General features: G+C 42.8%; 1 protein-coding gene across 1 annotated transcript in view; it reads left to right on the forward strand.

Annotated features, from left to right (window-relative positions):
• LOC126455865 (sodium-coupled monocarboxylate transporter 1-like) overlaps positions 1-12,944 on the forward strand; it is a 129,252-nt gene extending 116,308 nt beyond the window's left edge. Inside the window, exons 12-13 of the mRNA XM_050091625.1 lie at positions 3,524-3,699; positions 12,611-12,944. Of these exons, the coding sequence (XP_049947582.1) occupies positions 3,524-3,699; positions 12,611-12,944 (510 nt within the window). The remainder of the gene's footprint in view (positions 1-3,523; positions 3,700-12,610) is intronic.
• Positions 12,945-15,154: the final 2,210 nt, after the last annotated feature.

Genomic DNA, 15,154 nt, shown 5'->3' on the forward strand with positions numbered 1-15,154 from the left:
AACGCAGCATGGATGCCTCTACCACAGGACGCTATTCGCGCCTTATACTCACCGGTGCCATCACGCATGGAACCGGTTTTATGACAGCCCATGGCAGATCCTGTGCCTACCAGTCAACATTATACATGCCGAACCGAGGTGACTGAAATCCTAATCATTTCTGCACAACATGCTAATGTATAAGTGCTATCGATATGAACGTTCCTATCCTAGTCGTTCAAGGTGTTCTGTTTAGTCTAAACGTGAGTGTACATACGTCGCTTTTGTAACAGCGCTTTGTGAAGTTTCTACATATTGACATTGATTAGAGAGTCATGTTTCAGCATAATAACACAAATAGTAATTGCAATAGCAGTAACAGTTATAATAATGGCAATAATAATAATGATAATAATGTAAAAGTAAAATAGAAATGCACGCATAGTCATGAATGTTTTGTGTATTACTACAAATGTTAGTTGAGAACATGAAAGTCTGATAAAAAGAACGACGATAGTTAATAGTAAGAGCTATTTCACAATAGGTTCTAAGGAAGAGTACAACTGGCAGAGAGAGAGAGAGAGAGAGAGAGAGAGAGAGAGAGAGAGAGGGAGTTGTAATGAATACTATTGAATACTGTCCTCTTATAAGAAATATGTTAGTTCGTTTCGATATAAATGTATATATGCTCTGCAATGGCGTCAGAGACGTTACCGTTGTGTCACTGCCGTAGCAATGACTTTTCATTTGTTTATTTCAGAAACAATACCGGAAAAGCGTTGTGACTGCTTAGGGCATTGTATAACACTTGATGTGCTACGCAGCTACCTCTGACGCGGATCTGCTCGTCACCGTCATCAAGGTGGAACTGTATGCTGTGCTAACATTGAGCTGACGTGATACTGCGATTTCTGCCTCCTGTCTCAATCTGATCTTGCTTCTGATTCAGTAACGGGCACTCCATGTGTCTGTGAGTTCACTTACTGTTTCCTAGAGGTCGTCCCACCACGAAAATTGTCTGTAGGTTACTGCACGCCCAGCAGAAAAATTACTTGTATCTGAATTATTGCAGTAGCTTTTGCACACAAACTATTTATTTCCGACTTAGACAAGAGCTAGTAATAGTACAGGACAGGAAATCCTAGATTCAAGAATGTTGAATGTGAGCTATGTTCCGACTGCGTATTTAGCAAGAAGTATTCCATCGACAAGTAGAAGCTTCGTTTCGAATCCCAACGTTGAAAACAATTTAATCTCACTGTATCAACTCTTTTTAATGGCTAAGGACGCTACGAGTGTTGCCAGAGAGTATTGCACCGGATTGTTTCCTTCAACAATTCTTTATTGAACGTGATGAGATTTACAAACACGAAATAATGGTGTTTTATCAATACAACCTATTTTTCTACGTAATCTGCATCCCGTTTTAAGGCCTTCCTCTAGCGCGAAACTAGAAAATATATGCCCTGTCGGTACCAATCCTTATCTTGGTGGCGAAGCCAGTGCTTCACTGTGTGAACTTTCTTTGCTGACTGACAGATGCAGCGTCAACGGCCGAGTCGTAATGCGTCCGTTCTCGCGAATGACAACATCAGCTCTCTGCAACATGTCAGGTGTGACAGCCGTGCATGGTCTCCCCTACAGCAGCAAATCGTGGAGCTCAGCCAAACCGGTTTCTAACGGCCTCAAAAAATATGTTCAAATGTGTGTGAAGTCTTATGGGACTTAACTGCTAAGGTCATCAGTCCCTAAGTTTACACACTACTTAACCTAAATTATCCTAAGGGCAAACACACACACCCATACCCGAGGGATGACTCGAACCTCCGCCGGGACCAGCCGCACAGTCCATGACTGCAGCGCCCTAGACCGCTCGGCTAATCCCGCGCGGCTCTAACGACCTCACCCACCCTGATCAGCGACTAACTGTGCTTGTATCGACCGCAGATGCTCCATAGACTTTTCACAAGCGTTTGTCAATGTTCTCCACAGTTTCTTTCTCTGTAGGGAGAAACTCAATAACTCAGTGACGGCGCGTTGCTTGTAGCGTACGTCACCAACAGACGCCATTTTGAAACTGTCCTGGAGCTACGCTATCTGGCGGAAGTGACGGAAACTTGGCGCGCTCACTCATGACATGAAATGAGCGTAAGGCATTGTGTGCCGGGAGTCCCCCATTCGGGGAATTTCGGCCGCCGAGGGCAAGTGCTTATAGCATTCGACGCCATATTGGGCGACTTGCGCGTCGGAGATGGGGATGAAATGATGATGAGGACAACACAACACCTAGTCCATGAGCGGAGAAAATCTCCTGCCCCAGCCGGGAATCGATCCCGGTCCCCTTGGCGTGGCATTCCGCCGTGCTGGCCACTCAGCTAACGGGGACTGAAGCTCACTCATGAGACTTCCAGTAAATAGGTATTAACGTTTCGTTTTCATAGCTTTGTTTTCGGCTGAGAAAAAGAAAATGCGGTGCGTTACTTTCTGGGCAACTCTTGTACTTTTGGAAAACTATGAGTTCATGTTTGAGTACGAACCGTTTCGTTATTAAAGTCATCCGTGACTCACATTCTCGCAAACGGTAGGATATACAGGGTTATTACAAATGATTGAAGCGATTTCACAGCTCTACAATAGCTTTATTATTTGAGATACTTTCACAATGCTTTGCACACACATACAAAAACTCAAAAAGTTTTTTTAGGCATTCACAAATGTTCGATATGTGCCCCTTTAGTGATTCGGCAGACATCAAGCCGATAATCAAGTTCCTCCCACACTCGGCGCAGCATGTCCCCATCAGTGAGTTCGAAAGCATCGTTGATGCGAGCTCGCAGTTCTGGCCCGTTTCTTGGTAGAGGAGGTTTAAACACTGAATCTTTCACATAACCCCACAGAAAGAAATCGCATGGGGTTAAGTCGGGAGAGCGTGGAGGCCATGACATGAATTGTTGATCATGATCTCCACCATGACCGATCCATCGGTTTTCCAATCTCCTGTTTAAGAAATGCTTCTGCTTTGGCCTTTTCCGTAAGATTTTCCAAACCGTCGGCTGTGGTACGTTTAGCTCCCTGCTTGCTTTATTCGTCGACTTCCGCGGCTACGCGTGAAACTTGCCCGCACGCATTCAACCGTTTCTTCGCTCACTGCAGGCCGACCCGTTGATTTCCGCTTACAGAGGCATCCAGAAGGTTTAATCTGCGCATACCATCACCGAATGGAGTTAGCAGTTGGTGGATCTTTGTTGAACTTCGTCCTGAAGTGTCGTTACACTGTTATGACTGACTGATGTGAGTGCATTTCAAGCACGACATACGCTTTCTCGGCTCCTGTCGCCATTTTGTCTCACTGCGCTCTCGAGCGCTCTGGCGGCAGAAACCTGAAGTGCGGCTTCAGCCGAACAAAACTTTATGAGTTTTTCTACGTATCTGTAGTGTGTCGTGACCATATGTCAATGAATGGAGCTACAGTGAATTTATGAAATCGCTTCAATCATTTGTAATAGCTCTGTATGTGAGGCTCACCCTATCTGGTATGTCGCAGGGCGCTGTGATCGGGTCTGCGGCTGGGATGCTGCTGGTGATGGTGATGATGGTGGGCGCGCAGCACGCCTTCACCACTGGGCTGATGAAATACCCGCGGCTGCCCGTCTCCGTGGAGGGCTGCTCCGCCAACGTCACGGCCGCCATCGCCTCGGCCGCTGCCGCCACCACTCCCAGGTAACTCCGGCGCTGTGCAATCGGCGAGGTGTACCTTGAGCTGTGACGGCTGCATGCGCAGCAGCGTTGAGCTTGTTTCGTGGGGTAGGGAAGGAGCCGACTCAGTCGCGCAATGACTGCTCTGCATTCAGTTCGCTCGTCAGACTCAATTCGGGGAACATCGGGTAAATTGGTCAGATGGCTTCGTCCAAATGGGGCGATATTTCGGGAAGTTTGTTGCCAACTTCTACCGGTCCCCAAATGATTTATTTGCCTTCCGCTGGGAAATCTATTATACATCCCTTCACTCACACTGTCGCACTTAGGTCTGCAGTATCCTTGGACGCCTCAGCTGGCGAGGTGAACGCGGAAGTCCACAGCAGAACAGCAGGCAATCACAGTGTTTCTGCTGCCACCGCAGGGCTCGGTACGCGACTGACATGGAGGAGGCACGTCTACATAGTGAGATCTCAGTTCTTGAGCTACCATGACGTGACTCGACATTCCAGCTGATCGTCATTGTACATTGAGCATGCTCAAGGCCTTACTTAGCTGGAAACCGCTGTCTTTATTTATCAGCTGATCATGTAGCCGGGCCGACCGGAGTAGCCGTGCGGTTCTAGGCGCTACAGTCTGGAACCGCGAGACCGCTACGATCGCAGGTTCTAATCCTGCCTCGGGCATTCGGGCATGGATGTGTGTGATGTCCTTAGGTTAGTTCGGTTTAAGTAGTTCTAAGTTCTAGGGGACTGATGACCTCAGAAGTTAAGTCCCATAGTGCTCAGAGCCATTTGAACCATGTAGCTGGATCTCGATAGGTGCTTTAAACACTTGGTGCAGTTATACTTCACCCTATTTTCAATAGCGAGGCAGTTCTTCGCTAAAGCTTACTTAATTCGTTGTACCATATTTGTGTGACACATATGCTCAACACATATTTCGTGTATCGTCCAAATGATTTGAGTAGCTATACATTCTCACCCCTGGAAGTATTGTAATAATGAGAAGTCTAATATATACGGTAAAGCGACTTAAGTGCACGAGCTATTCTTTAGTCATCGGTTACGCAGGGATATTAAAACGAAAGGCTTCTTGCGCTACTTTCTAACGGGGAGTTACCTTAAATACTGACTCTGAAATACGATTGGCACCAAATACAACATGAACCTTTAAGTCTGGGATGAAATACTTAGGTTATGCGTATCACACCAGTATCATTAAACTTGACATTGAGAATAAAATTTTGTCACTCGACGTGACTAAAATCCCTAGGAGGTATTAGTCTAGCCTACTTTGTAAGAGCTTCGAAATGGTGTATTCAATAATTCAGTTACCATAACAGCACCGAAATGGAAAATAACATAGTGAAGAGCGAAATACTGAATTCGGTCTTCCAAAATTTTTTCACCGCCTAAAATCGTAAACGGTCCCTCATTTCAATCATCGTACGAACTTAAAAATGATAGATATTGAGTTAAGTGATCACGCAATGAAGAAAAAACATCTAGTTTTATGGTGGATAGGCATCAGCACCAGATGAGATATCTATAAGATTCTACAGAAATTATGCCAAAAAACTCGTTCCCTTTCTAGCAGCAAAGGGTACCTACCGGCTGGAAAAAGCGCAGTTCGTTCCTGTTTCAGGAAGGGTGATAGGATATATGCATACAACTTTATCGCTGACGTCAATCTACTGTAGATTTATGGGAAATCTTTTATGCTCATAACGTATTTGAAGAATAAAAGTGTCCTATATAAAAATAATATTCTTTCTCGAACAGAGGTCTTGAGAAACCAACTTAGCTTTGTTTCTCTATGCTATCCACAGCGCTGTAATCATAGGCGCTCAGGTTGATGTCATGTTCCTCGACTTCAGGAATGCTTTTAACACGTCCCTTAATGCCGTTTAAGGGGAAAAAAATCGAGCTTATCCAATATCGGACCAGATTTGCATTCAGAACATCCTTGGAGACGGAGCTCAGCGCTTCTGTCTCAACGGTACAAAATCAACGGCTGGTAAAGTTAATGTCGTGAGTACCCCAAGAAAATGTGGCAGGTCCGTTATTGTTTAGAATGGATATCAATAATCTAGTAGAATGCGTTGGAAGCTTTTTAAGACTGTCCACAGGTGATGTGGTTGTCTATGAGAAGGTAGGAACGTCAGAAGACTGTAACGATTTGCAGAATGACCTGCAGAGGTTTGATGAATGACGCAGGAGCTGGCAGACGACACTGAACGCAATAAATGCGACATATTTGCATACGAAAAGAAGTCCAGCTACGTGACAAATTGCTAGAAAGAGAAAATAACGTAAAATATTTAGTAATATGTATCCAGAGCGACCTTAAGTGAAATGACCACATAAAACAAATAAAATAAAAAGCAAGTACCAGACTGAGATTCATAGGAGAAGTGGTTGTGGGACAGTGGAACCACAGCTCAAATGGAAAGATTAAATTATTCGTTTCTCTTGTGCACTGTTCGAAAGTGGACTAGAAGAGAAACAGCTTGAAGGTGGTTCGATGATCCTCTACATGCATGATAGGGGCCCTCAGGCCCGAGAGTGACGTAATCATCCCTTTAATCGTATTAAAATCATATGTAGTTGTTCCCTATTTTATGTAATACTTAAAAATACGTCTGGGATTAAGAAACATGATAAAACTGTATTAAATATGGCAAACATTGTATGAAAAAAGTATTTTCTTAATGATGTGCACGCAATGTATGACCAGGCCTTTTCAGGCCTATTGTAATCAAATGCTTTAGCAAACGATTTTCTGCCAGCCTATGAATGTTGATAACTGTAATGATTTTATACTAGCAATTGTTTTACTTGCTAGGCTCTAGCAATAACAATAATGGACTCCATGCTCATAGTTGAACTTGACCTCGCAATTGAAAGGTGGTGTTCTCGTAACTGATGTAAGAAATTATGTTTGTTACTCTCTTTGTTTTTCTTTCTTCTATTTTTCTCTAAAGTATTTAGACTTTCTTTCTAACCAAGAAACGTTCGTTACTTACATTAAGGAATCATCTAGTACGTCTCGTAAAAGAAAATTTATTGACATTACGAACGTAAATGAGCCAAACGTTTCAACGATTATTTCTGAATGGTTGGACGAATGTGAATCTAGTACTGCTTCCGAATATGAAACTGATACTGTTTATAGACATACGTCGGACAGCTCAGAATCTGAAGAAATTAGTGATGACTCTTGGGATGTAAGTGATGTAGGCTTACCAAGGATAGCTTGGCCTACTGATACAACGCAGCCTGCAAACTTAAATAATGTATCAAGTACACCACAGCCTGCAAACATAAATAATATACCAAGCTTAACCCAGCCTTAAAATGCAAATAATATAGCAAGTGCTGCCAAAACTGGTAGCTTCTTTATCAGTTACGATGTAACTCAGTGGAGCAAATCGCTACCTCCATCTAGCAAAATGCTTACTCACAATGTAGTGAAAGATTCTTCAGATCATGTTAGGGGAACAAATACACAGACGGCAAAAGATGCTTGGAGTTACTTCATCAGAAATAGTATTGTGGATGAAATAGCTCATGGTAAAAATCTGGAAGGAGGACGCTCAGCAGCTACAACAGGTCAAATATTGTGTAATGTTACAAATAAAGAAATCAGTTCATTTCTAGGGATTTTCCTATTAGCTGACAGTCACAGAATCTGTGATATTTCTATAAGAAAATTATTTCACTACTCTACTGGCAGACCAGTTGAAATGGCAACTTCTTCTATAGACAGGTGTTAAGAAATAAGGAGAGCCGTTAGGTTCGGTGACAGACGACACACTCGACAAGCTAGAAGCTAAGATTCTACTATGCTAGCTTTCTGCAACGAGTGTGAACTATTCACAAACAACTGTAGACAAAAATTTCAGCCAGGTGAGAATTTCACAACAGATGAGCAGCTAGTGTCTTTCGGAGTGCGTTGCAGATTTTTACAATTTATTGCAAGCAAACCAGGAAAGTATGGAATAGAGATATTCTGGCTGTGTGACTCTTTGACATCATACGCTATAGATGAGCTAATGTACTCAAGGAAAAATCCAGGTCACCCTCGACACTACCAGTGTTTCCCTGTTCCAAGATTTGTTGAAGCATAAAATTACAGCAATCGGTAGTATTCACCATAGCAAACAATAAATTCCACATGAAATGAAACCATGTAAGACAAAACTTGTTCTGTCTTCAGCATTTTGAGTCAGAGATGATTTCACTATTGTGAGTTATGTAATGAAATAAGGATAAGAGCGTGATGCTAATAAATTCCACGAATCACGACGCCGCAGTTGATTAGACTCACTGAAAAAAGAAACCATAAATTATTATATTTTATAACGAAACAAAATCAGGTGTGGGTTCTCTTGACCAAAAGACACGTACTTACACTTGTCAAAGATAGACAAGGAGATGACGTCTGTTTCATAGGCTAAAGTAATGGATGTTGCAGTGATAATTGCTTTCTGTTTATTCACAAATCAACATCCAGAATATCAAAATGGAAAGTCACATAAAAGAGGATTTTCTTAAAAGACTTGGCCCTAGAACTTATTCGTCCACATATAGAACCCAGACCCTAAACTCCAGATATACAAAGATTCCTCCTATAAGCACTGGCTAGAAGTGGCTTCAAAATAGGCTAGAAAACGGGTATTGTCCACCAAAGATGAACGACCAGAAGAGATGCTTTTTGTGTCCACGTTAACTGGAAAGGAAAATCGATCAGTGTTGTTCAACTATCCTAACTCTGTATTCAATGAACACAGTGTGCTTGTTTGTGAAGATTGTTTCCAGTAATGTGTAGAACTTTGTGACAAGCAGTCTAATATTTATTTGGACAGACGGCTGCGTAGCTTAATTTTTTTGTTGCTATATAATTTATAACTTAGAAATTTCTTTCTTTTCATTTTGTGTTTGGATGCTTTGTGCACGCTCATTTGCGTTTTACCTCACCAAGGCGCTATTTCTAGTTTATATAAGTGCTTATATAAGTTATTATATGCTAAAATAATAAGACTAGTAGAGATTAAACTGAGATTTATTTCACTGAAATTAATACCCAAACATTTTCTTTAATGTTTTCCTAATTTAAACTAAATACGGGTATGTTTTGTAAGACTGTATTCACTCGTAAATAAAAGTAAGTATTCGTAATAAACGTAGATAGAAATCTCAATGGGGACTTCTAAGGCACCCATCATGCAATAACATAGGTCCTAACACTCATGCATCCAAGGGTTAATTGTGAACTGCAGAGAAGTCACGTAGATACAGAGGTAAAAGTACATTGTTGAACATGGTGTTCTGGGTCAGATGATACCCATGTGTGCACGTGTTAACCTAAAAACTACGTCAGTTGCTATCGCAGTGCGCCTGGGATCGTTGAGATTGGACCATTGGCAATATAAAGGTGTCGCCTGATCATATCAATCACTTATCTTATTACACCAGTCCTATGGTCGTATCTGGATACGCTGTTATGTGAGCAGCTGCTGGAAATATTCACCTCACCGTACATGCGGGCTGATGGCAGCTGTATTGTGCTATAGGGGATATGGAATAAAGCTTTTATGGCACCTGCGGTAGTAACAGAAGTCATCATGGCAGTTTCAGACTACATGAACACAGTTTCTGTGTACCACATTCCCACACATCCAACCCATGCAATGCAGAGTCGCTGCTGCATTGTGTTGCAAATAGGAACAACACGCTGTTGAATAGAAAACATAATGTTTTGGCTCAGCAACTTATATGTCTCTTGAATTGTTCTGATATATGGATTCTCGAAATTTCTAAAATGGGGTCATTCGAAATGCTCCTGTATTTAAATGTATCTGTTTGGAGTGATGGACTGAACACAAACTTAGCAGCTGGAAACATATGTGAGGAGTGAGGTCAAAGCTTTGGTATACACCTGAAGAAAATGGAAGATACGGGAGTTGATATTGTTAATAGTGAACAGGCATGCCTGATAGAGATCATGCAATAAGTGAACGCAGTTAATATGATTTTTGTATGCCTGGATCTGAAAAGGAGTGTGGAATGCCATCATTTCTAGGGTTTCCAGTGGTCAAGACGACAAAAAAAATATGGATTTTCTGTTAGGTTGAAGATATAGGAGGTAGCAGGGGTCAGAGGAGGAATTTGGATAGAAGGCATAATGGTTAAAAGAAAGGCATTGTTCCTGGTGAGTTGTTTTTGGCTGCATGGGGGGGGGGGGGGGGGGGGGGGGCAAACGGATTAGGGTGTTGCAGAACTGCAAACTGAGACTGATGAACTGCTATAAGTAGGTGTATAGTTTCAGGGAAAGTAGGACATAGTAGATTTTCCACATGTTTTTATTATAGTCTGCGGATAGAATCGTGTTGTAGAGACTTGTAAGGATTTCCGATCATAACACCGCATTGACAGGGGTCAGTGCAACATTTTTGTGCAGTACTTCTTATGACAAACCTATTCTTACTGTTGTATAACTGTCTATCTTTGTATGTGTGTGTGTGTATTTGTGTGTGTGTGTGTGTGTGTGTGTGTGTGTGTGTGTGTGTGTTGGCGCGCAGACTAGAGATTATGGGCTCTGTGTTTGGCCGATTTCCAAACACCTGCGCAGTGGCTGTGTGTTGCTTGTTCTCCAAGCAAGTTGAAAAGTTTCTATTGTATTTTCCTTGAGCTCCTGCATGCTTACTCAAGGTTCTTAAACTGCTGCGTAAAATTGAACGTACTATCACTGTGCTATATTTTTATCATTTCAACGCTGACCTACAGAATTCTCCCTGACAGATACAGATCAAAGTTATTCTATTCATTTATGGTCCACAATATACAACGATACGCAATCTGACTGCACAAATAATTAACACAAAAAATGGTCGTGAATTAGAAGAAATCCTAACAATAACCCATACTTTTCATAAGTCACTTACGTCACAGAAAATCTTCATTACTCGAACTACAGCAATACAGCAAGCACCAATACAGCAAGCTAAATAAAAAGATTCTAACTACTGTAGGCTCTAACTATTAAAAGGCATGTGGTTAGCAAAGGAAAGATTTTGTTGTAGAGCAAACAATGTATTTAGCAAATTTTACCTTAATAATGTGACATCCAGTTCCAATAATCATCAACAAAATTAAATTTCCACGACAGGCACAAGTCTAGACCGTCCGCTCGTGCTAACACTTCAGACTTCTAACCTCCACCACTGCCAACTATTAACATCCAACCTTCATCACTTCTGGCTATTCACCTCCAACTGCCATCACTACTGGCTATTAACTTCTAACTACCAACACTGCTGGCTATTTACCTCTAACTGTGAGTCCGACCAGCCACAGAGTCTCTTATAGAGGGCGCACAGGGCTGTCAGAGTTATTAATGTGATGTATCACGCTGCCAACATACACTATTGGCAATTAAAATTGCTACACCAAGAAGAAATGCAGATGATAAACGGGTATTCATTGAACAAATATATTACACTAGAACTGACATGTGATGACATTTTCAAGCCGTTTGGGTGCATAGATCCTGAGAAATCAGTAGCCAGAACAACCAGCTCTGGCCGTAATAACGGCCTTGATACGCCTGGGTTGAGTCAAACTGAGCTTGGATGGCGTGTACAGGTACAGTTGCCCATGCAGCTTCAACACGATACCACAGTTCATCAAGAGTAGTGACTGGCATACTGTGACGAGCCAGTTGCTTGTCCACCATTGACCAGACCTTTGCAATTGGTGAGAGATCTGGAGAATGTGCTGGCCAGGGCAGCAGTCGAACATTTTCTGTATGTAGAAAGGCCCATGCAGGACCTGCAACATGCGGTCGTGCATTAGCCTACACAAATGTAGGGTTTCGCAGGGATCGAATGAAGGGTAGAGCCACGGGTCGTAACACATCTGAAACGTAACGACCACTGTTCAAAGTGCCATCAATGCAAACAAGAGGAGACCGAGACGTGTAACCACGCCGTGTGATACGCCAGTATGGCGATAACGAATACACGCTTCCAATGTGCATTCACCGCGATGTCGCCAAACACGGATGCGACCAGCATGATGCTTTAAACAGAACCTGGATTCATCAGAAAAAATGACGTTTTGCCATTCGTGCACCCAAGTTCGTCGTTGAGTACACCATCGCAGGCGCTCCTGTCTGTGATGCAGCGTCAAGGGTAGCCGCAGCCACAGTCTCCGAGCTGATAGTCCATGCTGCTGCAATCGTCGTCGAACTGTTCGTGCAGATGGTTGATGTCTTGCAAACGTCCACATCTGTTGACTCAGGGATCGAGGCGTGGCTGCACCAATCGTTACAGCCATGCCTGTTATCTGGACTTCTAGTGGTACGAGTCCTTTGGGATCCATCACGGCGTTCCGTATTACCCTCCTGAACCCACCGATTCCGTATTGTGCTAACAGTCATTGGATCTCGACCAACGCGAGCAGCAATGTTGCAATACGATAAACCGCAATCGCGATAGGCTATAATCCGACCTTTATCACAGTCGGAAACGGGATGGTACGCATTTCTGATCTTACACGAGGCATCACAACAACGTTTCACCAGGCAACGCCAGTCAACTGCTGTTTGTGTATGAGAAATCGGTTGGAAACTTTCCTCATGTCAGAACGTTGTAGGTGTCGCCACTGTCACCAACCTTGTGTGAATGCTCTGAAAAGCTAATCATTTGCATATCACAGAATCTTCTTCCTGTCGGTTAAATGTCGCGTCTGTAGCAAGGCATCTTCGTGGTGTAGGAATTTTAATGGCCAGTAGTGTATAAACATGTAAACAGGCCACTTACTAAGTGTATAATAAGTGTGAATTGTAGTACATACTGCACCCCAGAGATTCAGCAACGTTTGAGCATTACTCTGGGATCACGCCAGGTGTGTTTGTTGTTGCTTTACAGGCCAGAAGCCACAGGCTCGGTGCCAGCGCTGTTCCGCGTGTCCTACATGTACTACACGCTCCTGGGCACTCTGGTGGTGATGCTGGTGGGTGCCGCCGCCAGCTTCGCAACAGGTGCCACGTCGCCCACCAGCCTGGACCCGGCGCTGCTGGCGCCACAGCTACGCTGGCTCGCCGACAAGGGGCGGCAACGGCGGCAGGGCGGCAGCCGACTCTCTGCTGGCGGTGGGCACGAGGACAGAGGCAGGAGTGGGGACGACAGAGAAGAAGAGGGCGCCACAGAGCTGCTGGTCTGTGAGAAAGGAGCCGAGGCCGGAGGACAGCCTGACAAGTAGGCGCCTCTCCACTGGTGTTACTGGCTGTACACGATAGACCGAAGATTCTAACCCTGCATGGTTGCAGCATACACGTCAACTGGAAGAATGTAATGTCACGGCGATGTAAAGTTTATCAGGCATGGGTTACGGCATTGGATTAGTCCTCTTCAGGGACCAGTTTCTCCGAGGTTGGTTTCTGAGCATTCTTGTTGGAGAATCCAGTGTCATCTGCTTGAGCACGAAATAAGCCCACGAGACAATTGAGATTCTTCCACATTACTGAACAATTAAAAAACTTAGGCAACTGTAGCCCCGTTGGGTTCCCAGCAATCGCCGATACTTCGACAACTTAATACGCTGCCATTTTCAAGGTATAAATAACCGCAGTGCATGGCAATTTAAATTCTCAGTGGATGACTCTACGCCAACCAAAAAACCAGAAGACAGTGTATGCAGGAAGACCACACTTTCATAAACCAACAGTACCATTACACAGTCAGAGATGTGTAGTTTCAGATGTTAAAGTGCACTATTAAAGAAAAATGGGAGTGCAGGTGGCTCTAACACGATCCTTGTTTTGTGACATAAGAGAGAGATTGAGAGTCTCGTTAAGACGCAGAGAAAAATATCCACCTCTATTTATAAAGTAATTCGCCAGTTCCATCTCAGAAGTTTCTTTAACAACACTATCCCCACAATTTTCACTGCACGTTATGATCTATCCATTGCTATGTGCCTATTACAATGTTGTGCTCGGCATATAGTGTTGCTAAGTGAATGGGTGTTGGAAACGGTGGTACAGAAAAACTACTTTTGTCAAATATCGTAATATGTGGATGACAGGACAGTGAAACGAGCGTGTACAATCCAGTGGTGAGGCAGAAGGGGTAGTTTGGGGAACATGTTTAGAAGCTCGAGTCAGACTCTTGTTATCGTAGAACTGCTCACAGTTTAGAAAGTATGACACCGCCTTGCGATCGGCGCCAAGTCTAGCACCGAAATTTTTGCCAGTTTTGCTGCTGAAAGCGTATGCTGTAACAATGCCAGGAGGATATTAATATACCCATGTCCTGATTGGCTACAAATTCCTCTTACCTAGTTTTGCTGCTGAAAACCAAAACAGAACTGTGATTCCGCTGTCAGCGTATCAACAAACGGGAAGCAAGATGCAGCGATGTGACACTAAATATAAACAGGAGCCATGTTTGCACGTACAGCTTGTCATAGGGTACACCTCACAGGCAAGCAGTTCTGTAGTGATATTTTCCTCCCCCAATCAACAAGCTGTGTCCTCCAAATCGTGCAGACGTGTAGCTGCAACGAATACGTACACAACAACTTGTTCAAGCGCTAGTAATTTATATGGCATCTCTCAAATATTTCTCGACATAGTCGTTATCGCGAAAGTTTTTATATTAATAAGCTAATGTGTAACCAACATGACTTTGTTATCAACATGACTTTGTGAATCTTAAGTTATAATTAGAGCACAAGAAAACTTCCTGTTCTACACTTATGTTACTCTAACTCTCTATTAGGCATGATGAGAGACGAATGACAATGTATGCAAGAAAACTGCTGAATTTTAAAACTGTTCTTCGAACTTCATTTTGTTACAATTTAAATGCTTGAAAGTAGCTCTGCTAGCGTGAACCCACATAAAGCATCTCTCGAAACCTTTCCTAGACCAGGTTCAAATGTTTCTCTTATATCACCCCTTACTAAAAGATTTTATTCGACGACCATGTAACTACAGTCCTCTGCATAACAAATACACTGAAAATCATACATCTTAAGTGATTTTTACCTAACATAAAGCATCTCTCGAAACCTTTCCTAGACCAGGTCAAACGTTTCTCTTATATCACCCCTTATTAAAAGATTTTACTCGACGACCATGTAACAACAGTCCTCTGCATAACAAATACAATGAAAATCATACATCTTAAGTGATTTTTACCTGACTTGTATGTTATTTTCCATCTGTTATTCTCCATCTGTTTAATTAACTAAACGCTGAAATTCACGTTCAGAATTCACATATAAATTGAAAAGAAGTGCCTTGGGATAAAGGCGTTTCAGTTCGTGGGAACTGTGTATGTGGAGTAGCATTATATATATAATTTGTACAAAACCCAATATTTGTGGTCAACAATTCAAAACTCACCATAGAACACTCATTTATCCCATAAATCAAACTAGGGAATGTACCAAATACAAATGGTGCG

This window comes from Schistocerca serialis, chromosome 2 (genome assembly GCF_023864345.2).
Source record: "Schistocerca serialis cubense isolate TAMUIC-IGC-003099 chromosome 2, iqSchSeri2.2, whole genome shotgun sequence".
NCBI lineage: Eukaryota > Metazoa > Arthropoda > Insecta > Orthoptera > Acrididae > Schistocerca > Schistocerca serialis.